Genomic DNA, 27,089 nt, shown 5'->3' on the forward strand with positions numbered 1-27,089 from the left:
CAGAGAAAATGGTAAGTGGTGGATCTGTACCCAAAAGGAGACCCAATCAAAACTGATCTCCTAAACAGGGGTTGCTCCATCATACCTTCGAAAAACCACTAGATGTTTATCAAACGACCATGGTTCTCCCATGAGCACTTTTTCAACATCCTCTTCCAGATCAAAAGTGAACACCATGAAATTCTGTTTTGCATCACTAGCTTGAAAGTTCCCTTTCGTGCGCCACAAGGGTCTAAAAGTCCGAACCACTGCATCAATATTCAACGACCTCCAAGTGAAGAATTTAGCAGCAAGAGCAAAACCATGAACTTTCCTACTCTCAATAAGATCCACATTCACCCCTTCTTTATTGGTAAGGGACAACTTTTGCCAACTCCGTGTTAAGTCCTCCATTCCTGCAGCCAAAGAAAACACAACACAACAAACAAAAATAATGATGAAACTCACTTACCCCTACTAGCTAATAGTGTACTAGAGGGGACAGCTCTTCCAAATTTCAAAACTCACTCTCTAAGTTTCCCTATTTTTCTTTTCAATCCTCTAAGTTTGTCTTCTTTCATTTTAGTCCTTTAAATTTTTTTTTTTTTTTTTGCTCTAAGGTAAAATTCTACTATAGTCTAATCTAAATGTATATATGTGAAACTCTCTTTTAAAGACTTGAATCCCGGTTCTTACCCCCCTCACACCTCACAAATACTTATATTTGTAAAGTAACTATTGTACTAAGGGTGCACGATGTTATGTTGCTGTTAAATTTTAAAACACTTAAATTCAAACTTCCGTTATGTTGCAGTTAAATTACCAAAACTACTGTTGTTTTGCTTTAATTTAAATTTAAAATTAATTTTATTACTTTATTTTCTAAAAAAAAAGTTAATTAAAAAAATCCAGAAATTAAAAATAAATAAAAAAATCCCCTTGTCCGGTAACAAACACCCTCCCCCTAAAATAAATAAAAAAATAAAAAAGAAGAGAATCCCACCCCAACCCGACTGATAGGGAGGAGGAGTTTTGCTACGAGCAGGTAGAACACGATCCAAGCCGATTCCCACGTGGCCAATGTCCATTGGTCGCCAAAACCAACTGGACTGAAACCCAATAAAACTGAGTATACACTGTAGCCTTCCCCCAAAACCCCTCTTCTCAATCACTGTGACAACACACACATACAAAATACAAACAACAACGAAGCCCAAACCCTATCAGTATCACCACCGAGTCGGCGAGTTCACTCCGATTCTCCTCTCACTCACTCGGTAAATTTTTCTCTTTCGCTCCTTTGTTTTCCTCACAACATTTCATTTTCCCTAAATACTTTCCTTCTTCTTTGGAATTTTCTGTCCAAACTAACGGTGCCTTAGCCCTTAGGGTTTTAAATTCGTAATTTATGTGTGTGTGTGTGTGTGTGTTTTCCGACATTGGGGATGAGAGAATGTAGGGTAATATTCCAAATTGAATTTTGAGATTATTTGTTTTATAATTTCATTTTACAGTGATTTTAGAAATGTAGTGATGGATTAGTTAGGTCTTAGTTCAACTTTATGGCTTAGGTGATGTAAGCCCAACATTATGATTGTTGTTTTCGAAAGTGAAATGATTGATAGCTTTAGCTAACATCCAATGTGCAACGGAAAATATTGTGTTCAAATTTTTGGAAATATATACTTTTGGGGTTGTTTTTGTATTGTGGGTTGGAAACTTATAGTGGTTGTACCCAATGCACAAAGCTTCAACTTTTGGGTTGGAAACTTATGTTATGTATAATGTCTAGATGCTTGTTTTGATGGGTAGTGGCCGAATTTTTGTGACTTTATGTTGAACTTATTTTCAGTAGGTAGTACATTGTGGATCAAGTATGGGGCGTGATGTTTCCAATCATTCAGAATCTCCGGTTAGGGGGCGGAGGTCTCCTCATAGGAGGAGTCCATCTCGAAGAGAAAGATCACCCGCCCGACATAGGGGTTCCCGCAGAAACGGTTCGGAGGCAAGAGAGAAACATTCTGGTCGTGCCAAGTCTCCAAAGCAGGCACCTTCGAGCTCTCCTGTTAGGCGGTCACCTTCTCCCAGGACAAAACGGTTGAGGAGAGCTCAGGCTGAAAGGGAGGTTGATAGAGAAACTGAGAGAGCTCGCTCGCCTTCTCCCCGAACGAAGCGGTCAAGGAGAGCTCAAGATGAAAGGGAGGTTGAGAGAGAAACCGAGAGAGAGCATGAAAAGAATCATGGCAGGGGGAGTGATAGGGGGAGACAAAGGGAAACTGGGGATGAGAGAAAAGAGAGAAGGCCAGCTAAGCATGATAATGAGGTTGAGAGAGAAACTGAGAGAGAGCATGAAAAAAATCATGGAAAGGGGATTGATAGTGGGGCACATAGGGAAAGGGGTTCTGAGAGAGAAAGTGGGGTTGAGAGAAAAGAGAGGAGGTCGAGGAGGGATGATAATGAGGTTGAGAGAGAGCATGAAAGTCATCATAGCAGGGGAAGCGATAGGGGGACACTTAGGGAAAAGGGTTCTGATAGGGAAACTAGGGGCGATAGAAAAGAGAGGTCAGGTAGAGATGATAGCAAGTCTTCAAGATCAAGACACGAGCGGTCTACTTCTCCATTAGATCGTCATCACAAGAGCAGGCACAGATCTCAATCACCTCAACCAGCTGCTGATTCCAGAGATCGTGACGAGGTGTCTGGTGATATCCACCCCTTCAAATGTCTTTCCTCATTTAGTTGTTTTCTTATGATATTTTTCACTTCAGGAAAACCAATGCAAGAAAATTGTTTTGCTTTTCATTGTAAGATGGCAAAAGTTATTTTGCAGATGACCCTTAATTCCTGAACATTTGTTTTCATGGGTCATCACAAAACTCATTATATTACTATTTATATGTTGATTTTTTTAGGGGTACTACGACTTCAATTCATAGTAAGGAGCAATTACTGTGTAACTAGTAGACTATATAGGACCTTCTAGTCAGTTGGATGATGTCACCTGATTTTATGAATGGATAGTTTTTGTTCCCTAATCTAACTACCCACAAGAAGGTAGGCAATTGGGAGAGATTGTAAAGAAAATAGGATTAAAGTAGAAGCATGCATGTTATACTGAAAGGTTTAATGGTGCCTTTAATTTTTTGTTGTTGTGAAACTAGGAAATAATATTTTATCAAATGTAATTCATATTAGAACAATTTTAATGAGTTCAAATTGGAAACATTAAATTAGAGTTTCCAGATTAATTTCAGCTTGACCTCTGAGCTGTAAATTTATTTATTCTTTTAAATTTGGCATGTATTTCTCTGATGCTCAATAGTCATAGCTCAAAACTAAATTTAACAATCAAAGTATTTCGGAATCTATGATTCTTGATTTCTGAGCGTATGATTAGTGATGCATATTTGTGGATAGTGTTTTTCATTTCATTTTTTATAAAGTAACTGACTGTGATATCATTGGTCAAACCTTTTCAGGTGACAGACTTAAGAGGATCTGAAGAGCGGTAAGCTGCTGATGAACTGCAAACTCTTCACTTAGCTTCAATAAGGAACTTGTTATACCTAGTTTAGAGTTTACTTTTATGGAAACATTAATCATATAAGGTGAGGAATTTAAAAAATAATAATAACAATAAAAGTAGAAAACAAATAAGTCACTTATGATGTCCAAAGTAATCTTGTAACTTGGTATTTTAGCCATATTATATACTTTAGGTGTATGTTTATTGGTGCAGTCCATTGGAATCATTATATTGTTACCAAGGTGTAGGGCCAGCTTTTTTAGAAAGGATAAAGTTTAGTTACAAAATTGGTTATAGTCTTAGGCAACAATCTTACTCAATATCTTTTTATTGGAGGTAAATTTTGACAAATCTACCATTGAATGACATATTCTTCTTATATTCTCCATACTTGCAAAATTTCTAAAAAATTGAAGATCAATAGTTATGTCATTAATAAATTATTTAAATTGCAAGTTTTTGTTAAAATTGTGCATAAAATATTAACTTATAGATCATATAATAAATTATATCCAATTGACACAAAATTTGATATGTGTATTAAGAGTGTAAAAAATATGCAATTCAATGGATAGATTTTCAAAATATGTACTAATATTACCTATCAAAAAAAAAAATGTACTAATATTTATTTTATTAAGTAAGGTTGTAGCTTAATGCTACAATCAATTTTGTAGCTAAACTTTATTATTTCAGTATTGCTTTTGCTTCCAAAAAGCAGAAGCTACCCTGCAGCCTTGGTATTTAGTTACTCTCATAGTGGGTCTAGGAAGATTTTAAAGAAGCAGCTCAATGGTAGTTCTTTAACACTGCTGAGATTCTCTCATTCCTAAATCTTGAAAAGCTGCAGCCTGACCAACCTGCCCCATTTGATTGACCAAGCTTTCATCAGTTTATGATGTGATGGAAGTGGAGAATTTTGCATTGGAGTAATGCCATCTTTTCCTTGTATTTGTGACGTATTGATTCTTTTTAAATTGATGGAGAAAGAAAAGGAATTTATGCATAGTGTTCCCTGTTATGTGAAATATTCAGTTTCATCATCATAGTTATGTCTTATACCCTTGGTTCTGGATTTCAGCTCTCTCTTTCCCCTGCCAACAAGGGACAAGCATCATGTATAGTTGATGAACAATAAAATTAATATAAAAATCACAGCAGCTGCAAAGAACAGAGAGAATAAATTTATGAAATGAGATTTTACAAGAATTTTGAAGGATTTGGCTTCAAAAGAAAAAGAAATTTCTGAAGCAAATCTTGAGAATCACTTTATTGATGTCATTAAAAATAAAAATGTAATGTAAAAGATGTAATTTGCTGCTCTGTAGTTCAAGGATCTGAGTTTGCTCCAGTTGCACCAAAATTGCCTTTTGAATTTGCACCTTTTAGCATAAGTAAATTAAATCTGAGTTAATAGACTTAACTTTGTCTTTGTTTACTTTTCTTTTTCTTTTATTTCTTTCATCTTTCTCAAGATTAAGAGAGCACTACTATTATTGAAATCAGTCTTTGATGCAGAGAGTGCAAGGAATTATTTATTTATTTATTCTTATATAATTTTGGTGTCAATTGTATTTTTATTGATCAATTATATTTTAGTTATTAGTAATTAATTAGGTTATTCGTATTGTATTAAATTCTTAGAGTCCTCTTTCTTGCTTAGTGCTGACTGCTGACACCAAGCAGGCTTTGGTGTTGACGGTTGCCTATCTTTTATTAGTTGTCTTGGTTTTGGTTTTGGTCTTGTCCTGTGTCAGCCTTGACATAGCTTTTGACCGGTGGTTGCTTGCTGCTTGTGCAGGAATAATGAGAATGATTCAGTAGCTAAGATGAAGGCTGCCCAGGAGGCCTTGGAAGCAAAGGAAAAGGTATCATTTAGCTTGGCTATTGCTTTTTGTCATAATGCCAAGATTATGGTTTGTTTTTTGGTTATCTGTGCCAACTTACCCCCATTGACCTGAATACAAGTTGTGGCAAAAACAGGTCTTTGTTATCCTTAAATTCTGAGCAGTCTTATCACGGTGCAAAGTTTGTTGTTTTAAATGGGTAAAGGCCAATGGCCTATAGGCCAACCAGCATGTCCACCCCCTTGGGTGGGGCACATGTGGGGTTGAATCCTCCCAACCCCTTTACCTAGCCAAAAAAAAAAGGGGTAAATGATATGCATCGTAATCCCATTTAATCACTGTCATGTTTATTGCAGCAAAAACCTTCATTCGAGTTATCAGGAAAGCTTGCTGCAGAAACCAATAGAGTCAAAGGTGATTTTTTATTTCCTAGAATTTGATACACTATTCACATTGTGTTGTCTGCTTGGTTGCGATGGACTTTCTGATTCAATTGTTCAATTGGATGTAAAAGTGGTTTTTACCTTAAATTTTTTATCCTTTTCTAAGAGGGTGTTACTTTGTCAGGTGTGACACTTCTGTTCAATGAACCCCCAGAGGCTCGAAAACCTGATGTAAGATGGCGGCTTTATGTTTTCAAGGGTGGCGAAGTGCTAAATGGTAAGTCTTATAGAGCTTATATATGCAAGTTTCCAAGTGCTCTCTCCTCGTTCTTGCTTCCCTTCTTGCACCATACTCTAAGATACTTATTTTGTTCCGAACAGAAATGTGTCATTTTCTTGGTTGGGCAGGTTTTCAGTTTTATTCACTTAAAGTCGAGTAATTCTTAGGTACTCCCGGAGCACAGAGAGTAGTGCTCTCTCCTCTCACATTTATGAGAGGGTCCACTCATTAAATTTATGATAGGGTCCATCATAAATGTGAGAGGAGGAAGCACCATTTCTTCGTGCTCCAGGAGTATCTAAGAATTTTCCCTTAAAGTTATCAAGGTTTGAAGATTCTCTCGACATATTTTAAAATGTCCTTTCTGCCCCCACTCGGGGTGATTCAGCAGTAAGAGAGAGTTCCTGGACTACCTGTAAACCCAGAAGTCTCTAATTCAACTCCTAGCTGAGGCATTTTGCAATTTACCCAATGCCTGCTCAGTGGGGGTGTGTAGGCATCTGGGGTTTGCCCCTCAGGGGTGGTCCCACTGGCCCATACCTTGAGGGGGTTCCTTGTCATAAAAAAATAAAAATGTCCTTCCTGTGGATGAGACATAATTAGCAATCACTATTCTTATAATTAAGGGAATATCTATACTGAACATTACCTTTTTTTATTATTTTTTTTATAAATGGAAAGCACATGTATGTATCTTATACAACTAACATCTGTGAAATGGGGTTAAACTTCATTATTTATAATTGTAACTAAAAAAAAAAAAAGCTTTTCCCCAAGAAGATAGTTATATGACTGGTCAATTTTAGTTTCTCCTAGCCTTAAAGGATTCCTTTGTTCCGTTTTCTTTTCTATGACAACTTTGTGTTTGATGATGTTCCATATGATGCAAGCACATTTTTTCATTAAGATATTTCCTTGTTTTGCATGTAATAAGTCCTTTCATTCTTCTTGCATTATTAATTTATGTTTGTGATAAATATTCTTAATGATCAAAAAAAGTTTTTATAGTTCCTTGTAATATTTATGCGCTCTAAGAAGTACATATCTTCAACAGAACCCCTTTATATACATCGTCAAAGTTGTTACCTTTTTGGGAGGGAACGAAGGGTGGCAGACATTCCAACAGACCACCCATCCTGCAGCAAGCAACATGCTGTTATTCAATTCAGGTATATTCATATTCAGCAGTTTCATATTTTTAATCAGCATTTTTGAACACTGTTTTAACTTTTGGCCCCTAAATTTTCAGACAAGTGGAAAAGGAGCAACCTGATGGTACAGTATCAAAGCAAGTAAGGTAAGACTAAAACTGAAAACTGATATGTGATTACTTTAACTCATTGGATAGAGATGTTTTTTTTGGTAATCAGAATATCTTCGATCTAAAATCTGAGGGCCTTTTTTTTTAACCATGGCAGGCCTTACTTAATGGACCTTGGAAGCACAAATAAAACTTATATTAATGTAAGTTGCTCATATTGGTATCTTGTTTCCATTTCTTTATATATATTGTTTCTTGGTTTTTGGGGTGTAAATAGTGTTTAACTAATTGAAATTTGCTTGTCTGTTATAGCAATTTTGTGTAACATGTTCTCTTGTGTTTGCAGGATAATGCCGTTGAACCTCAACGCTATTATGAACTTATAGAAAAAGACACTGTTAGATTTGGTAATAGTAGGTAGGCCACTAATTAACATTTAATATATGCTTTTGATCACATTTAGTATTATTTTATTCAATTTGATGATGAAATTTGCAATTGAATGTGAATGTATGTTTTAATGTGTTAGTAGTAGTTTGTGACTTGATTTTTTTCAACATGATTTGATATTTTCATAAAAACACGTAATACATTTTTGCCCCCCTTTCTAAGATGGTCCAAATAAAGAGTTCATCCATTTTCATGTAACATTTCCCCCCCTCCCCCTCCTTTCTTCCCTATTTAGTACTAGGAACATAGTCTGCTGAATAGATTAAGGTGGAAAAGGTAACTCCTGTGTCTAGATGTGGTGATGTTCTTTGAAATATTTAGGTAATTCTTAATATGGGTTGTTGTGACTTGTGACTCTTATACTGTCAGCTCTTTTGAGTCTCTTCAACATTATCAAGTCATCTATTCATATATGTACCCAGGGAAGTATGAAATTTCAGCTGTAGGTTTGTGGTTTTACTATGGACTATCCAATAAATGTAAGCTACCAAATCTTGTTTTGGTTTGCATTTGGATTTTTATGACGGAAGCTGGGTGGGTGTTGATGGAAAATACAAACCGTAAAAAAGAGAGGGATATTGAAATTGAGATATCTGTGATCACAGCTAATTAATTGAGTGGAATCTAAAAGCATGTAAAGTTCAAGTGATGAATTATGATGGTCCCTTTAAATGTAATGCAGCCCATCTTTCTCACATTCACACAACAAAGTAGGGGTTTGTTCTTGAAAGTAAAGAAAAGGGAAGTAAAACTTAGTTCATCGCTTGTCAAATCCTAGATATATAATATTGTGCAGCATGAGGGTACCTGAGTTGAGTGTTATTTTATCATTGGAGTTTATCCGTGCAGAAAAAAATTATTTGCAATGGTTCTAAGAAATAGTACTGTTTGTTTGCAAACGGTTGTTTTCTTATGGGATTGATGAGTTTCATTTTTCATATGGTAGTTATATTAGGTAGTTTCGGACTTGTAAAGGAACTCCTGATTTCCTTCACCTTAAATTTTAGGGGTTTGATTATCTTAGAAGATGAATTTGGTCATATTGTTATGTAAAACCAGAGGAATAAGGATATTTGGAAAATGTTGAATACATTTCATTTTTGTTGCTTAAGCAAGGTTGAATCTTTCTTGGCCATGGGATAACATAAAGATTTATGGTGTTAATTATAAGCAATAATTTGTTTCCTAGAAAAAAGGTTCCTATCGCCTTTATAAGAGATAAAGATAGCAATTCTTGTGGCTTTTCAGCCAAAGGAATTCTTTTCGTGATGACCCCAAAAGCATGTTTTTCTTGTAAACAGTGAGCACTTGTTTCCAGAAACCTTTGTAGGCTCAATCTACCCCTCCCTTCTCTTCCTCCTCTTCCAGAACTGGTTTTTCCTGTGACCTTAATTGTGTGTGCGGTCATGAGTTATGACAGTTTTAATCGTTTTCTTGTTCAGAAAATTTATTTTTTTATAGATAGAAGTAAATAGAATGAGCAGCTTCGGAATATGTAAAGACTGGATAAAAGAGTGTTGAGCTCTTTATATTGGATTCCGATGTGTGAATAAGTTTGAGCATTTCTGCCTGATAGGCCTGCTTGTGAGTAATCTTACTGTGTATTAAACTCATTTAAAGAAAATTCTTCCGTACACATGGGAGCTTATTAGTCATGTGTGGTTAGGGAAATTGATGTATTCATTGGTTGTCAAGTGGGTATGTGTTGAACTGAGAATTTTTTTAGAATCACTACGCTTAAGAATTTCTTGTGTTCTGCTGCTGTTATGATTTCTTGACCTTACTGTATTAATCTGAACAGTTCATGTTGCATCATTTTAATTTGTTTATATATATTGGTTTTTGTAGCCGAGAGTATGTACTACTGCACGAGGAATCAGCCGAGTGATGGGCAAATTTTGGCTACTCCAATGTGCCTCCTTTCAACATGAGGAACATATTGATTCGTTGATGTGTGGGAACTATTTAAAGTGTATTTGTGCTGCGTTTTCTATGGGTGCAATTCAGTTTGATTGTCTTTTTGCCAATGGTGCTGGAAGGAACGGTTTAAATGGCTTAAGACATGTATCTTCATACAAATTATGGAAGACAGTATTTTTGTGGCAGCCTCACTTGAAGTCAATCTCTCTTCATTTTACATTTCTTTGTGTCAGATCTTATTACTCTGTTGATTAGGACTTATGCTGCTAGTCGTATAGCTCGCATGATCACTTGCTCTAGGATTTTGGAAGTAGGGATGACAATAGAGCGAGGTTGGATCAGAGTTTTCCTCGGATTTCCTAATCCAATGTGCTATACTGATGTTGAGTTTCACTTTCAGCCTTAACCCCCCAATTTTTCCCCTTTAATTATTGATAAGTTGCATATGCACTTACTGAATTTTGAAATTATGGTTAGGATCTCATCCTTCTCATTCTTTTTGGGAGAAAATAAGTGTCACTTGGGAGAAGTGCCAATTGAGTCTCAATCAATGTTCAGCGGTTCACCACAAAAGAAAAGCCATTCGATGAATTTGATACTACAGACTAGTAAGGACCTCCCTTCAAAGATTGATTTGACAAATTTGAGGCTATTAGCAATCACAATAGAGGATCTCCTAGGTACCCAGAGACAGCCTCAAATCTTTCACTGCGATGGCCCGAGCTGAGAAAGCAAAAATTGGAATCCCAGAAATTTTGTACTTGCTAAGAAGATTTAAAATGGAAAACGTGTACGGACAACTATGCACAACTTTTTAAATTTTAGCATTCACGTGATTAGTGGTTATTTTACTCCCATTGAATTATAACAAAATATTGAATCTCAATCCATTTATTATAATTACTTGTTTGATGAATATGGTAAACAAAAAGACTGTAATTGTTATTTATGTTTTAAAAAATTATTATAATTACTTGTCGAGGTCATGGTTGATGGTTCAATATTTAAGCTCTTAATTTATGGTATATCCCCGTTTACAATATATATGAAACGGCCAGGAGTCTTGTATTTACAAGAGAGTTCAAATTATTGGTAAAAATAAAAAATAGAAAAAATAAATCTTTTTTTTTTTTTTTTTTTTTTGAGAATCAAATTAGTGGTAAAACTATTTGTTTCATCGTAAGGGGTTTGTTCGTGGTAAGACAAAACGGTGGGTTTGGCAACTTGGCACATGTGGTGTACAGTACGTAAAATGTGGAATGTGCGTAGGAAGTTGGTACATGCAAAATGCATACATCACTTGCATGTCTTGATTTTGACATTTGGTGTATAGTCACTAGCATTTGGACCAAAGTGAGATCAGCTCAGATATATATATATATATATATATTTTTTTTTTTTTTGAGAATCAGATCAGCTCAGATTTGAATCCAAAAAAGAACGTTTCATTCATTTACGGTTTACCTAAAAGAAGTAAGTAAATTCTATCAGAAAAAATAATAATAAGTAAAAGAACCCCAAAACTTAAATGAATAAAACAACTTCTTCCTAGAACACCACCAGCACCGACACCCCAACTTTTAAATATATATATATATATATATATATATATATATTTATGGGAACCAGCACTACACCAATTAAGCTTTAACTATTTAAAAAATCAAATTAGCGTATACACAGATATTTATTATTCTTTTGTAACTAATACCTAAAAAAAGAAAAATTAATATAATTAGTACTTGTCGAGGTCATGAGTCATGACCCTATAATTAAGTTCTTGATTTGTGGTATATTTCCGTCCAAAAACCACTAAATCGAAATGGTACTTAAATATGTGTTTAAAGAGGATATAAGAAAAATTCTAGGATCACGACCAATTCCACACCTATTTTCCCAACTATTCAATGTGACTAATTGTGAGTAGTGAAATAAATGTTGTAGATCTTAGTCACATTATGCCATAAGATTGTTGTGAAAAATAGGTGTGGAATTAGTTGTGGTCTTAGAATAACTCATAATGTAATCCATATGGTGGAGTGTTTACAATCAGGGCCAGCCCTATCACTGGGCCAATTAGTCCGTCGCCTTATGCTTCCAAGTGGAACATGACCCCAAATTTTAACCAATTGAAATATTTCTCTATCTATAAAAGTAATTATTATGCCCAATAGATTAAAAACAAGAGAGTATGTTATGAGCACAACAAAATATCACAATAGTTTCACAACATTTCTAAATTAAAGTGCCAACTCACACATTGGGTTCACCACAATCTCTGATTTAAATCTTTTGCTATGTTAATTTAGGAATTTTGTATAATTATTGTGACTTTTTTTTTTTTTTGTCCCTAGCATTATTTAAAAGAAATTGTTTATCAAAGTCACACATAAAAAAAATAAAAAATAAAAAAAATTAGTAAAGTGTAAGTGGACCACCATCCACTCATTTCTTTTTAATAAAAATTTATCTTTGTAGATTTATTTATATACTAGTTAACAAAAAAAATTAATTAAATTTTCTGAAAAAATAATTGTGGGGGCCAATTAATCAGGAGGTAGTGTTAAGTCTGTACTAACTGGGTTTATGGCTCAATCCAAGGACATTAGACCATCTGAAGATGTCCAGATGAGATTATAAGGGGAACAAAGTAAAGAGAAAAATAGAGATAATAAAAGATAAGTCCAACGAATATTCGAAGAGAAAAGTCATCTCAGTAACAAGGGTCCGAGGTCAGTAAGAATGTCATATCATCATGGACCTTCTTCGAAGTTACATCGCAACTAAGGGTTAGACGATGGACAAAGGGTAAGAAAGGAGAAGGGCAACAAATATCTTTAAAAAGCTGTTACCTCCACATTAAATGTCTCCCAACCAATTCTCTAACCGCATTAATGTGGAGGTGATGCCTGAACAGTGATCAAGTAGCCTTACAACTATTAGTTGATGGTTTTGGGAGGTGTTGGATGGGACAGGAAGAAGTTCTCCGAATCTAACCTACACGTGTATGGTAGGGATGACACCAAGATTGTAGTATATAGCATGGGAAGATGCACTAAAAAGGGAATCGGAAAAGAAATCAAGTAATTTTTACGATAAGACTGTAAACTCTTGTAAAACTTTGTTGATGAACAAGACAATATAATATAAGCTCTTCAGACTATTCCGAGGACAGACTTTCTTATCTTACTTGTGTTTAGTAGCCTTAAATTAGCAAATTTTATCGTTTTTTTTTATGGAGTAGATCTAGTTCTTTCATTCACGCTCTATAAATTTATTGTTTGGGCTTCTTGACCTAAAACCCAATCCGATATTAAGTCCGATCCAATTTCAGTCCTTACAATAATCATATCTCAAAAGGGTTCTCTAGATAATTTGTTACTATATATAATAATAAAAAAATTAGGTGAAAGTCTCCGCATTTAAAAAAAAAAAATTAGATAACTCACAAATGAACAAGAAATTCATTATAAAAAAAAAAAAAAAAATTGCTTCTAAACAAATTAGAAGAATGGATTTTAAGTAAAAAAATTATTTCATAAAATTTAAATATATAAAAGCCTTACTTTAAATGTCGCCTTAGGCCCAAAATCTCTTGAACCAGCCTTGTTTATAATTATCAACTTAAGTGCTTATACAAATGAATTCAAATAGGGCCTTAATGATAAAGAGGTTTGTGGTTTTTCTTATAAAGAATTGAAATATATATACACACACATAAAGACCTATAAGAATTATATCATTTTTGGCATTAAGCTTAGGTGTTTAATATTGCCAATAAATGAATAAAAATTCAAAACTATATTCAATTTAAGGCCAAAACGAGCTATAAGATCCTGAGTTTTTGTTAAATTTGACATTCTATACACATAAAAATAGAGAAATATTTACACATTTTATATTTTTTAGTCGAAAAGGGAAGTTTTATTTATTTAAGTAAACTATTTATACATAGTGAGATCTCTCGTGGATACCCAGATACATTAAGTTTCATACATAATAGCGGTACACACAATAGAGACAACAATCATATTCGTCTACAATGGTCTCTTGTTTGCAAGTCATTTTCATCGGTCCATCTAGGCAACTAGTTGCTATTGGTTTCACACAAAAAACGAGTCACGTCCTACAATTAGAAATCAAAATAGCAAAATTCGATGCAATTACACCATTGAATGTTAGCCAATCAAAGTAGTACTATTTTGCGAATCAAAATTTCAAAATTAGTACATATTACCTTTGGTGGTGGTTAGACAGTAGGTAAAAGTAAAAACTAAAACGTGTACACATCAATTCGTGATGAAAACTACATGCACGTGTACTTCGCAAGTCCTGATTTGGACACACATAATGGTTATGGTCCAACACAATTCCAAAGGTGTATGATATGATATCATCAGAAAAAATCCAAAAACGTTACATTTTTTTGGATCAAAAAGTGGTCATTATTAACTAACCAAAAAACAGACTCAAAAAAAAAAAAAAAAACTTTGCCATCAAAAACCCAAATAAACCAAAAAAGAAAGTAAACAACCCTTGTTCTTTCCTATAATGGCATCAGCTGCTGCCGCCACCACCACCACCACACCAACCCATTCTTCTTCTTCTATTAGAACTCACCGTTTCAAGCCCTCTATACATTTGCCCTTTAGGTTCCGCAGATTTACGCCCACCTACCCCTCTGCTTCTTCGCTCGCTATCTCTTGCACTATCTCCACCCGTGACCCACCGGAGCTCCGAATGGACGAAAACGGATCTTCCACCCGACTCCAGAGACCCGATTCGTTCGGCCGTTTCGGCAAGTTTGGCGGGAAGTACGTCCCTGAAACCCTAATGCACGCCCTCTCCGAGCTCGAGTCTGCTTTCCATGCTCTCGCTGGTGACCACGAGTTTCAGGTTCTCTCCTCCATTTCAATCCTTTTAATTGTGTTTGGTTCCGTGGAAAGTTTGGGAAAAAGAAAAAGAGTGAATTTTTCTTGGGGGTGAAAATGAAATGCTTGAAGTTTTGTTTGGATTTTTAGTGTGGGGATTGATAAGACCTTAATTGCTTAATGTGATTACTTTGAGGATTGGATAATTTGTTTGAAAAGAAGGACCTATTTTGTGGGACTTGTTGGGGTTCTTCATTTTTGAATATTTGTTTTCAATTTTGGTTTGTTTTTTGTGCTTTGGCTGTGTTTGGTGTTTGGGAAAAGAAATTAGTTTTGAGGAGCAAATTGGTATGGTATTGAATGCAGAAAATGATTTTGGTGTTGCTAGAGTAGAAGCTCTATATTGCAATTTGAAAAGCTTTTTTCATTTTGTTTGGATTTGCAAAAATGTGGGCTAATGAGCTATATAGGCATATAGCTCAAATGGTACTTCCTTGTCTCATAATAATGGTGAGGTCGTGGGTTTTAGACCCACTCCAGTGTGTGCAGCTTACCAATAATTTTTATTTTAAAAAAAATTCTGTAGAAATGTGGGGTTATTTTGGTTTCCTTAATTTTCTCAATTACCAAATGGAGGGTATAAGGATGTAGGATTAAGGAAATGGTTATCTTGGCATAGGCTTTTATTGCCTTGATTTTCATGGTATTTTGATGTGTTGTGGTGGTATTAGCTTAGTGTGGGATTGATGAGACTCTGATATGGGACTTTACTGCTTACTATGAATTTTGAGGAATCCATTATTGATTACAAAAAAGAAGTTTGCATCTTACATCTTGGCATTGCAATGAACCTTAATTTTTTCTTTTTTTTAGAGAAAATTTTACTTGTTTTTGTTTGCCAAAGCTGAATTAGACTACAAAGTTCAATCTTCATTGAAAATGTAATTGACTACTAAAGTATCTTTTTGGGGGGGGGGGGGGGGGGGGAACTCTGATTGCATGTGTGTTTCTGTGTGAATATATGTCAAAGCTATTGAATTTAGGGGAAATATTTGATTTTGCAGAAAGAACTGAACGGGATCTTGAAAGACTATGTAGGGAGGGAGAGTCCTCTTTATTTTGCAGAGCGGCTGACGGAGCATTATAAGCGTCCCAATGGTGAAGGTCCACTCATTTACCTCAAGAGAGAAGATCTGAATCATACTGGGGCTCACAAGATCAACAATGCCATTGCCCAAGCTTTGCTTGCTAAGCGGTTGGGCAAAAAGCGGATTATTGCTGAAACTGGAGCTGGTCAGCATGGAGTTGCAACAGCGACTGTTTGTGCCCGGTTTGGTTTGCAATGTATCATTTATATGGGCGCACAAGATATGGAGAGGCAGGCACTTAATGTCTTCAGAATGCGGCTTCTTGGAGCTGAGGTTGGTTGTCATAGTTTTCATCCTTCAGTTCTTTAAGCTATGTAGCCTAATTTATACATAGACCATTTCACAATCCCATGGTTCATTTAACTGGTCTGATTAGACATTGCATATTTTCCAGCACTGCTGTTTCATTTTCTCTCGTCATAACAAAGTTAAAGTAATCCTAGAAGTTGAGGAATCCTTTGTGATGTTAGCAGCCTTATTTGAATAATGTTTTTTTAACTGGCTCTTCATTATATATATATATATATATATATATAAATCTGAAGCAAACTTTGTACTATGTACAAAGCAGGGCCAAACAGAAACATACTTCTGGCTGTTCTTATAGGCAGACAGTGCTAAATGAGATTGTTGCCTAGGTGTTCCAGTCTGAGCTGGTTTTACATTCTTTCTTTGCTATTAAGCTTTTAGGTCACCCATCTTTTACTTATAGTATGGAATCCATTCTGCTGATAATTAGCAATCTCTTGGTTTTGCAACTGTTTGTAAGGAGTCTTTGGGATTGGGAACACAATTTGTATACGTCATTGATTCCTCTTTTGAATATTTTCTTTCTTTTAATTATTTTTTTCATTAAATGCCACCATCAAATTCTCTTAAAAATCATTTTTAGGTTCTTGGGATGACAAGATTCATTTAGTTCCTGATATATTACTAATTGTAGTATTTAAAGGGCTCAGATGGATTTTTATGTTGCAGTTATCCTCTAATTTTTATATGAAATTGCTCTTGCCAATGTTGCATCATTAAGTTATGAATTTCTCTTTTCCCATTACAGGTTAGACCAGTCCATTCTGGGACAGCCACCCTGAAAGATGCAACATCAGAAGCTATTAGGGACTGGGTAACAAATGTAGAGACGACTCATTATATTTTGGGCTCGGTTGCTGGGCCACATCCATACCCCATGATGGTTCGAGAATTCCATGCGGTAATTGGTAAAGAAACCAGAAAACAAGCACTGGAAAAATGGGGAGGGGGACCAGACGTTCTGGTAGCATGTGTTGGTGGAGGTTCGAATGCCATGGGACTCTTCCATGAGTTTGTAGATGACAAAGATGTAAGGTTAATTGGTGTGGAAGCTGCAGGGTTTGGATTGGATAGTGGTAAGCATGCTGCTACTCTGACAAAAGGGGAAGTTGGGGTTTTGCATGGAGCTATGAGCTATTTATTACAGGATGATGATGGGCAAATCATTGAACCACATTCCATAAGTGCGGGGTAAGACAGTTGATTGATTTTTTCCATTATCACATTTGGTGTAATTTATGTTGTATTCTTTCTAAATGTACATATTGTCTTTATGGCTTATAGCTTGGATTATCCTGGAGTTGGGCCAGAGCACAGTTACTTGAAAGATATAGGACGTGCTGAATATTATAGTGTCACAGATGATGAAGCATTAGAAGGTATGGCGTCTACAAACTTCTTTACGTTTTCTGTTGTATTCTTGGGGTTTTCCCCGCCCCCCGCAGGGGGGGGGGGGGGTGCTGGTAATTTTTTATTTTATTTTATTTTATTTCGGAAGGGGGGTCAATTATGTCATACATGATGATGAGTATTGCATTGCATTGATTGTTGCTAATAATATGTTTATATCTGCGACATTTGACATTATTATGGGGATGCATGTTGTCTCTTTGCCAATGAGTTTTTTCCTTTTTCTAATAGGATAAATTTTGAAACTTAACATACAAGGCCTGAATAACACTGTTATCAAAGTAGAGTCCTCTAATGTACTATGATAGTATGATGTATTTGTCATTCAACCATCAATTTCTTGTCTCTTTGTAGAAGTCATTTTCTTTTCAGTTACTTTTCTTGCCAAAAAAAAGGTAAAAAGGCCTCTAGTAGCACATGGTTGATCATCTTCTTCCTTTTTCTTTTGGGGAGAGAGAGAGAGAGAGAGAGAACAGCTTCTATTTAATTGAAGTTTAGACAAACTAGAAAAGAATTGAAAAGAATCACATTTTATGAAAAAAAAAATTTCCATGTTTTTACAACACAGATGGTTGTTGATCAAAGATCGTTATGATGGAAACTTTTTCTGCTGTTGAAAACGTCAACCTTGATTCCATGTTTACAAACGTATTTTGTCTCACATTCACCTTGTTTTGGATTTGCAATCTTGTCATGAATGACTTGATATGATGAACTAACCAATACAGTTTACTAGAACATTATTTTACCTCTAGCTCTACATGAATGGTTTATTTTCAGAAGAAGGCATGTTTTTGATGGTTTAGGTGTTGGATTACAGTATATTGATAGAACATAATCTTAATAGTCTTGTTGGAATTATATAAACTTGGGAAACCACCATGTATTGGCTTGGAGGAAAACTTTGTCCACCCAGAAAAATGCCTGTTTGCTGTTTCCAACTGATAATGAGGCCCTGAATGCTTTTTTTGAGGTTACGTATGAGCAATCTACCATTACTGGCAAAATCTGTTATTTCACTGTTGCCCTAGGTTGAAGTTGCTTTTAAAATTGTCTTTTTATCCACTTAAATCTGTTCCTTTATTGGTTATTTTTTTATATGTAGCTTTCAAGAGATTATCTCGACTAGAGGGCATAATCCCAGCTTTGGAGACGTCTCATGCACTGGCTTATTTGGAGCAGCTCTGCCCTACTCTCCCCAATGGAACTAGGGTTGTGCTTAATTTAAGTGGCAGAGGGGATAAGGATGTTCAAACAGCTATCAAGCGTTTGCAGCTTTGATGGTGGTGTTCATGTATGCGGTATGCCATTACAAATAAACTAAAGAACACCCTCTTTGTTTTTTTTTTTTTTTTGGGTTGAGATGTTTCAGTTTTGTTTGTCACTTGTAAGACTATTTTCAACCCTTTGATACTCAAGTTTAAAACAAATTTGGAATGTATAAATGCAGTTATCACTGCAGATCATCTTTATATTGTAGTTTTCAGTGAATGGCTGCAGATTGCTTGAGAGTTTCATCTGGGCATCTAGGAGCACTCTGATGCTTCTTTTTGAAAGAGATGCTTTATCGAAGTTCATATTTGAAAGATAAGAAAACATGTTCGCATAATGTGGTGGTAGAAAGTTCTCAAACACTATATTAATAGCTTGACTAGTTAAAATTCTGGTTTACAGATAATGGCGTTTGATAACATTTTATCAGTGTGCAACATAATCATTAGTGTCCAGTTCCTAGATTTTCAACACACAGTGGACCACCTTTTGAAAAGATACCACTTGATCAACCTTGAACCGAAATCCACTCTACACCAACACTGCAAAATCACAACTCCAAAGTACATGAGAAGCAGTTTCAGCCTCCTCCAAGCAGTGGACAGAAGCAAACGTAGAAGATATCCCCCTGTGAATTAAATTTGTTGTTGTAGGAAGTATACCTACCCTCACTTGGCACACGCCATATAAATGATTTGATTCATTTATGAGGAACCGAAACAGCCCAAAGGCCATTCCAAAAATAATGCACACCCTTTTGATTGGATGAAGAGCCCTCTGATGTTATTTTATATCTTAGGAGTCGCATCCTTCACTAATAATTCATGAATTTTTCACAACAAATTTTCCATTTGAGTCACCCATCCACAATGACAAATCCAGCTGACATCTAATCGTCTATGAGACAAAGGTATACTTGATTTGGGAAGCTTCAAAGGGGGAGAAAAATAGAATCAGTCAACTGAGAATTCCACAGTGGTTGCAAATTCGCGTAGGTGTCCCATATCGAACAGGTACGATAAAGTTTTGTAAGATAGCTGCTATAGAAAGGAAGCTCATTTTGCTTTCAATAATACGCAGCCACGCGGTGAGCACAGAGCGAACTATTCTTTCGCCTTTTACTAAAGAATACCGTGTGCACGCCGCAAATAGTGGCATACGCCTATTTTTGGAGGGGTTTCTCCCAAAGGGAAGCTCCTAAAAATACTATTCTAACGTTTTCAGAACCCTGTTTCAGCCTCTTTTAAGAAATATTGTGAAAGAACACGCAATTCCAGAAACTAAAATCTGTGGCTGTGATATATGGAAGTTTTGGATATTTAACTACACAGGAGTTGATGTATATAACATTTCATAAGATGTGACACTAGGTTTTCAGGTCATAACCACATAAACATTGAGACTCCACGGGTCACACTTAAGTATGGCATTTCCAGAAACATGCTTTAGGAGGTTTTGATGTATATATATTTATCGTATTTGATATATTTTTCAATTAAAAAAACCACTTTCTTTTTTTGATTAAAAAAAAGAAAAACTACTTTTAAAAGAACATATTTGATGATCTTTATAAAAATATTTTTTTCAAGAATAACTTTTTTAAAAAATTGAAAATACGACAATAAGGGATTTTTACATGGTCTACGTCAAAACTATTATTGATACCTATTTTTGGGAATTCTAGCATTTTGTCCTTAATTTTAAAAAAAATTTAGCAATATACCCCTATTTCAAAACTATATAGGGATATGTCCCTGTTTTGATACTCGATTACCTTAAAATCGAGTTTCAATGAAATACTCGATTCGTAGAAAATCGAGTTATGCCAAAAAAAAAAAAAAAATGCATGAAACTCGATTTTAGGGAAGTTGAGTTCCAAAACGCTGTTATAGGGCTTTAAAATATCACTATAGGGCTTAAAGACGCCACTATAGGGCTCCCTAAACCATGGGGCGATCACACTAATACAAATTTTTTTTTGCAGGAAAACGTCGCTATAGGACTTTAAAACGTCACTATAGGGTTTAAAAACGCCACTATAGGGCTCCCTGAATATGGGGGCAATCACACTTATAAAAAAATTTGCATGAAAACGCCACTATAAGGGCTTTAAAACGTCACTATAGAATTTAGAAACGCCACTATAAGGCTCCCTGAATATGGGGCGATCACACTTATAAATTTTTTTTTGCATGGAACTTGATTTCCTGACAGTCGAGTTCCATGCCAAATTTTTTTATTTTTTATTTTTTTAAGTTTGATCGGGCATAACTTGATTTTCTACGAATCAAGTATTTAATTGAACTCGATTTTAGGGTAATCGAGTATCGAAACGGGGGCACACCCCTATATAGTTTGCAAATAGGGGCATATTGCCAATTTTTTTTTTTTTAAATTAAGGGTAAAATGCCAGAATCTCCACCTATTTTTACTAATCCATGCCCCCAAAGGCCCAATGAGGAGAAATGCCCAAGTCAGCCCCAGGAATGAGTTGAGGTGTGGGCAAAGAAAAGGTAATTGGGCCATACTCCAAGAGCTCGAAAAGTAAGAAAGCACACAAATGTGGCCCAAAAAGAAAGAATATTTATTGAAAAAAAAAAAAAAGGAAAAAAAGCCCAAAGTGGGCTCATAGGCCCTTTTTAAGAGAGGGGTAATGCATGAGAGTAGGGATGGCAATTTTTGCCCGACCTGTAGGTATTCGGCTCGGCCCGACCCGACCCTAATGGGCTGGGTTTTACCCGGTCCAATTAGGAATAAGGTCATATATGGGGTTTTTTTTTTTTTTTTTTTTTTTTTTTTTTTTTTTTAACCTGAAGCGGGTCCGGGTTTTATCAAAAAAATCCAAGACCCAACCCAAGACCCGGCCCGTTTAGAAAACCCAATACCCTAAATTACAAAAATACCCTATAAATATATATATATATATATATATACATACCTATAATCTAACCCTAATCCCTCATTTCTTCAGCCTCCCTCACCTCCCTCCCTTAGTCCGACACTCCCTCTCCCTCAGCTCAGTCCCTCATTTCAGCTCACTCCGACACTCCAACACTCCCTCATTTCAGCTCAGTCACACCTCCCTCGCCTCCTCACCCTTACTCCGACACTCCCTCAGCACACGACCTCACAAACCTCACTCACTCTCAGTCATTGCCTCACGCACACGCCCTCACTCATGTAGTCATGCCACGCCTCACCTTCTCACTCTCACAGCCTCGCTCTTCCTCAGGACCTCAGGTACACCTCGCTCTTCCTCTGTTGTTCGATTTGTAAAGCTTTTTTATATGACCTCACTCATTCCGATTATTTTGGGTATCTGCTATTGCTCCATTGACCTCCATCATAGTAGCCACATTTTGTGTATATATTACTCGTGCTGATAAGGAAGGTGTAGCAATTGTAAGTACTCTTAATTTTATCATTTTGATTTTGTGTTTAGCTTGCCACAAAAAGGATTTGACAAGCTCACATTGCGGTTTCTTTTACTGTGTACACCTCGCTCTTCCTCTGTTGTCCGATTTGATGATAAGAGGCAAAATGTATGATCTATCATTGCGATTTTTGGATTTGATAAAGAGGCAAAATGTCCGGTTTTTGTTTTAAAATTTTGGATTTTTTTTTTCAATGTTTCATTAAAATTTGTTTGGAGGTTTTGATTGTGTGGTGGTTCATTGAATTTGTTGTGATGATAATAATGTTTATTTGGGTTTTGGGTGGGTGAGGGTTTAGTTTATGGGTTAAGGTGTTTGTGGTGTTATTGAATTTGTTTTGGTAATTAGGATTGGATTTGATGATAAGTAATACATTGGGGATGTTGAAATCAGTGAAACTAAGTGTGAAATATGGTAGTGAATTTTTGTACACATATCTTTTATCTAATTCAAGTCTCAAAGCATTTTGTTCCCCTATTCTTTCCCTTCATGTCTGCATAGTTTGTTTAATGGAAGAAATTGTTTGTTTTTTGTGTTTGTTGGGAATGAAGAACCTAAAACGGAGATGGAGGACACAAACAAATCTGGTTCTTCCTCGCCAAGTGGCTCTCCCTTGAGAACTGGACGTTGTCCCTTGCCAACTATGCGGTCTCCTTCGCCATTTTCACGATCACCCTTGCCATTGTCGCCTGGCAGCTCACCCTCAGGATCACCATTAAACAATGAGTAAGTGTTTGAATTTGTAGTTAATCATGTTTAATTATGATTGCGTTGATAGAATTTGTGAATCTGTGCAATTATGAATTTGTGCCTATTAATCAATGAGTATGTGTAATAATAAATTTGTGATAATTTGTTTTGATTCTAACTCCCAAACTTTTGAACCAATTAGAGGGTGATTGGATTGGCCAGTTTTGAGTTACATAACTCAAAAATCTTAACTCAAAACTCAAAATCCGTGGGACCCACCAGTTGAAATATTGTTTGGTTTAATTTCTAGCATTTGTTTCCAGTTCTCATATCTCAAAATTTTGAGTTTTGAGAATGAGAAATGAGAACTCCTCCGAAGCTGTTTTCAGTTTTTGAAATATGAGTTTTGTGGCATTTTTCGTAAATAATTGCAAACGTGTGGGACCCTCTTTAGTGTATGGTCCCATCATCCTCAAAGTCGTTGGAAGCTTTTGCTGTGCCAAATGCTCCAGCTTCAATTCGGCCTCTATTTTCCTCTCTTCTCTTAACTCCGCTAACTTCATTTACTCCATTTACAATTTCACACCTTCTCCATTTACTGCTTCTCCATTAACACCTCTCACCCACCTCTACCAACGTACCATTATTTCAAACTTTTTCCTTTCTTTTATTGCTCAAATCTCTCATTTGTTCCATTTTTTCACAAGCCACTCTTAACCCAGCACAAAGCGAGAGGAAGAAGAAGGAGTCTTAGCCAGAAACAAGCACACCCCAACACATCCGATATCGGCGCCGACTCCGGTTTGAGAATCCAACCTCTGCCCAGGTGACTGCGTTTTCTCTCTCTCCCTCCGTAAACCCACCTTGCTCTGTTTTGTGTTTCTCAAAATTTCAATGTTTGTATTTCAAAGTTTTCGTTCAGGTGCTCTGTTTTGATTTTGTTTGTGTTTCATTTTTTTTTTTCAATTTCTCTAAACATTGATGGGTTTTGTAAAATAATGAAATTTGTGTCTGATGGGTTTTGTAAAATAATCGACTTTGTCTGTGATGAAATGTGGACTGAGAAACTTTGATTCGGGTATATGTTATGGGTTATTGTATGGGTCAGCACTGGTTTATGCTAAAAGTCCAATCTTTTTGTGACTTTGTTTGCCATTGTGTGTGCTGAGTCTTCAATAAATATTTCGTTGCTTCTGTCTCCCTTCTTTTCTTTATATTGATGGTTTATCAGAAATTTCATATTTTGAAGCACTCCTTTATAATCACTTGAAGGGACTTTGTGTGTGATTTATTATAAATTCAATATCTATGGTCATTTCTTCTTGACAAGAGTGGCTGCTTTCTTTCTAATAACAAAGTGTACAACTGGGTTTAATCTCTTGGATTAGATTAAGTCATCACTTTTATTTTGTAACTTTGTTTTGTAATAATTCTATAAAGCTTAAGGTTCTGTCTACTTGAGGTTGCATCCTCTGGATTTGTTATGGATCTCACTTTCTGTACATAATTTTGGAAGACAAATTTTGTTTGATCTTTCAAAAGGCCAAAAAGACCCACATTGGCATATTTTTAAAACCTATGATCTATAAATTAACACATTGTTGTGTTGGGATATTTGTATTAGATGGCTCATGAATCACAAGAGGTGGATGACAAATTGTGGCCTCCCCACATTGAACAAATTTTCATTGAGATTATGTTGGATGAACAGCTCAAAGGGAATATGGAAAATGGTGTGTTTAAGACCCCTGTTTGGGAATCTATTACCAAGCAGCTTAATACCCAAACTGGGAAGAATTTCCTGACTAAGAAGGTGATTCAAATGTGGTTGCGGTATGTTCTTTATTCCATCTGCCGTTTACATATCTCTATTAACTTCCCAGTTGTCTTTCGTATGTCATATTGTTTGATGTCAATTTGTTTTGTTCTTTTTAGGGAGATCCAAAAGCACCATTGTTACGGAAGAAGGGCTGCCCCCACTACGACAAACTAAGGCAACTATTTGCCCCTACCACTGCAACTGGGGCCTTTCAAATCTCTTCTAATACCCCAGCCCCAGATAGTGATGAAGAGCGTGCCCTAGAGGAGGCACTTGCCAACGATAGACATTGTACCCAAGTGGTTCATGATGACTGCTACAGTCCAAACCTGGACGGAATACCAAGGGATGAGAGCCCTTTTAATGACCAACCCAACGTCCTGATAAGCGTCCCGTTCAAGATTCTAGTGCCAAGGGGAAGAAGGTTGCCAAGAAAGCGGATAGAGCGAGTGAGATGAGTACTGCTTTACAAGAGTATAATGCATTGACTAGAGAGAGGTATTCCCAAAGAAGGGGGAGGGCAGTTGGTAGCTCAAACCATTGTGGCCAATCAGTTGCTAGAGGTGATCCATGCTCACTAGGAAAGGCTGTTCAAGTTCTGAGTCAGCATGAGGACCTTGATGACGATGCCTATTTGCCGTTTCCACGGCTCTTCACATCAAAGAAAATAGGGTGGTGTTCATGGGAATGCCAGAGCATAGGAGGAAGAGGTGGATGGACCTAGTTGCGAAGCAGAAGGGCAACAAGCAAAACTGATTTGCTTTATGTTTATTTCTTTTATGTTATTTGGGTTTTGTTGTGCAAGTTTCATGGACTTTGATGTACTTATTAAAACAGGATTTACACATGTGGTTGGTTGGACCATCTTTTGTTTTGTTAGCGCTAGCTATCATAGATGGCTAAAAACTTAATATGTTTATGTGTATTTGATGGTGTTTGTAGTAGACCTTGCCTGTTATTTGTCATGTTTATTAAATGCTACTTTTATTGTGTGATGTTATGTTTCAATATTTCAGCATTCATAACTGTTGTTCTATGCTCTCTTGCCATTTTCTAAAATTTGTTATACCATAAGTACCATACCTACCCTGTCTATTTCATAACTGTTGGTTTATGCTTATTTTTACATTTAAATCTGTGCTAATCTTCTTTCACTTCAGCATATAGGTCCTCATGTCTGGTCCCAATGACGACTTTTGGACTTATGACTTTGACAATGCCTACTTCAGCAACGATTATGAGATGTAGTGTGGGGACAACGACTTTGATGATGACTACTATCACCCGGATGAGGAGATGTTCAATGGGAGTTATGACTTTGATGACCCATTCTTTAACCAAGATGTTGATATGCATGGGTGCTGCAATGATACCGGGCATGGCTACCTCAACCCTGACCATGACATCCTCCACAACAATGGGTACGATACAGATTATGACTGGTTTGATAGCGATGCTGATTCTGATTATGACTGGTCTGATTATGATAGTGAGAAGGACTTTGATTACATAAATGGTTTGGTGGGGGAGATGGCATCCTATGTACAACGCTACTACAACAAATGTCCGATGCGTACAAGCATTTTGACTGGTAGTGGTTAGATGGAAGAGGTCAGAGATGGAAATCCGAAACAATGCTTTGAGATCTTCTGCATGTCTTTGCGGTTATTCTATCATTTTGTTGATGAGTTGAAACGGCATGGATATCTGAAGGAAGGAAAGGGTCGTGTTGATGTGCAAGAATCTGTCGCTATGTTCTTGTACATCATTGGGCATAACACCCGAATGCAGTGTGTTGCGGATAGATTTCAACATTCGACTGAGACGGTGGCTTGCAAATTTCGAAGGGTTCTGCGTGCTATCCACTCCTATGGTCAGCACTTGATTAAGCCTGACCCGAATGTAACCGGCCTCCCACGACATCTCCAAGTGAACAAATATCACCCATGGTTTGAGGTATAATTTCCCTTATTGCTTTTATTGATAAAAATAATTTTTTTCCAAGGCTCTAAGTTGTTGGAACCATGGGTTTGGACTTTCCCTTATTGCTTAAGAAACTCAAAATAATTTTTTGACATATGGGAAAATGGCTGTGCAAGTTGTTGGAACCATGGGTTTGGTCATTTGTTGGAAAACATATAGTATAAATGTAATATTTTGTGCATTGGATGAATGTCAGATTGTTTATAATTTAATTTTAACTATTTGTAGAGATGCATTGGTGCAATTGACGGAACTCATGTGAGTGCTCGGCCTCTAACTGGCAAAACTCAACAATATAGGAGTAGAAAAAACACTGTCACCACTAATGTGATGTGTGCATGTGATCATGAGATGCGGTTTACGTATGTCCATTCAGGTTGGGAAGGTAGCGCGAATGACTCACGGGTATTGGAGGAAGCCATTAAGGACCCAAAGCATGGCTTTCCATGGCCACCAAAAGGTACATTTTTTTTAATTTCCATTACCCAATTATGGAGTGCTCATTCA

At 36.2% G+C, this 27,089-nt stretch overlaps 2 protein-coding genes and 1 non-coding gene across 7 annotated transcripts; all 3 read left to right on the forward strand.

Annotated features, from left to right (window-relative positions):
• The first annotated feature begins 1,010 nt into the window (after positions 1-1,010).
• Positions 1,011-10,074, forward strand: LOC115955874 (FHA domain-containing protein DDL-like). 5 transcript variants are annotated; one of them, XM_031074262.1, is made up of 11 exons: positions 1,012-1,256; positions 1,835-2,674; positions 3,459-3,487; positions 5,307-5,373; positions 5,709-5,766; positions 5,920-6,012; positions 7,070-7,184; positions 7,265-7,312; positions 7,434-7,479; positions 7,623-7,683; positions 9,575-9,752. In XM_031074262.1, exons 2-11 carry the CDS (start codon positions 1,856-1,858, stop codon positions 9,655-9,657), a joined length of 1,419 nt encoding a protein of 472 aa, XP_030930122.1. In that variant the 5' UTR covers positions 1,012-1,256; positions 1,835-1,855; the 3' UTR covers positions 9,658-9,752. The 5 variants fall into 5 exon arrangements, with proteins under 5 accessions (XP_030930120.1, XP_030930122.1, XP_030930124.1 ...); XM_031074264.1 differs by lacking the exon at positions 9,575-9,752 and adding an exon at positions 8,254-9,541 and having other exon boundaries at positions 7,623-7,693; XM_031074263.1 differs by having other exon boundaries at positions 1,014-1,256; positions 7,623-7,693; positions 9,575-10,074.
• Positions 10,075-14,025: 3,951 nt separating this feature from the next.
• On the forward strand, positions 14,026-18,901 carry LOC115957576 (tryptophan synthase beta chain 1). Its single transcript, XM_031075859.1, has 5 exons — positions 14,026-14,542; positions 15,582-15,938; positions 16,723-17,165; positions 17,259-17,353; positions 18,490-18,901. Exons 1-5 carry the CDS (start codon positions 14,198-14,200, stop codon positions 18,663-18,665), a joined length of 1,416 nt encoding a protein of 471 aa, XP_030931719.1. The 5' UTR covers positions 14,026-14,197; the 3' UTR covers positions 18,666-18,901.
• An 833-nt stretch (positions 18,902-19,734) lies between these two features.
• LOC115958642 lies at positions 19,735-19,852 on the forward strand. The gene has a single exon (XR_004084573.1). It is a non-coding gene; the product is annotated as a U5 spliceosomal RNA (small nuclear RNA).
• The last annotated feature ends 7,237 nt before the right edge of the window (positions 19,853-27,089 follow it).

The sequence above is a fragment of the Quercus lobata genome, chromosome 8 (assembly GCF_001633185.2).
Source record: "Quercus lobata isolate SW786 chromosome 8, ValleyOak3.0 Primary Assembly, whole genome shotgun sequence".
In the NCBI taxonomy this organism is placed as follows: Eukaryota; Viridiplantae; Streptophyta; class Magnoliopsida; order Fagales; family Fagaceae; genus Quercus; species Quercus lobata.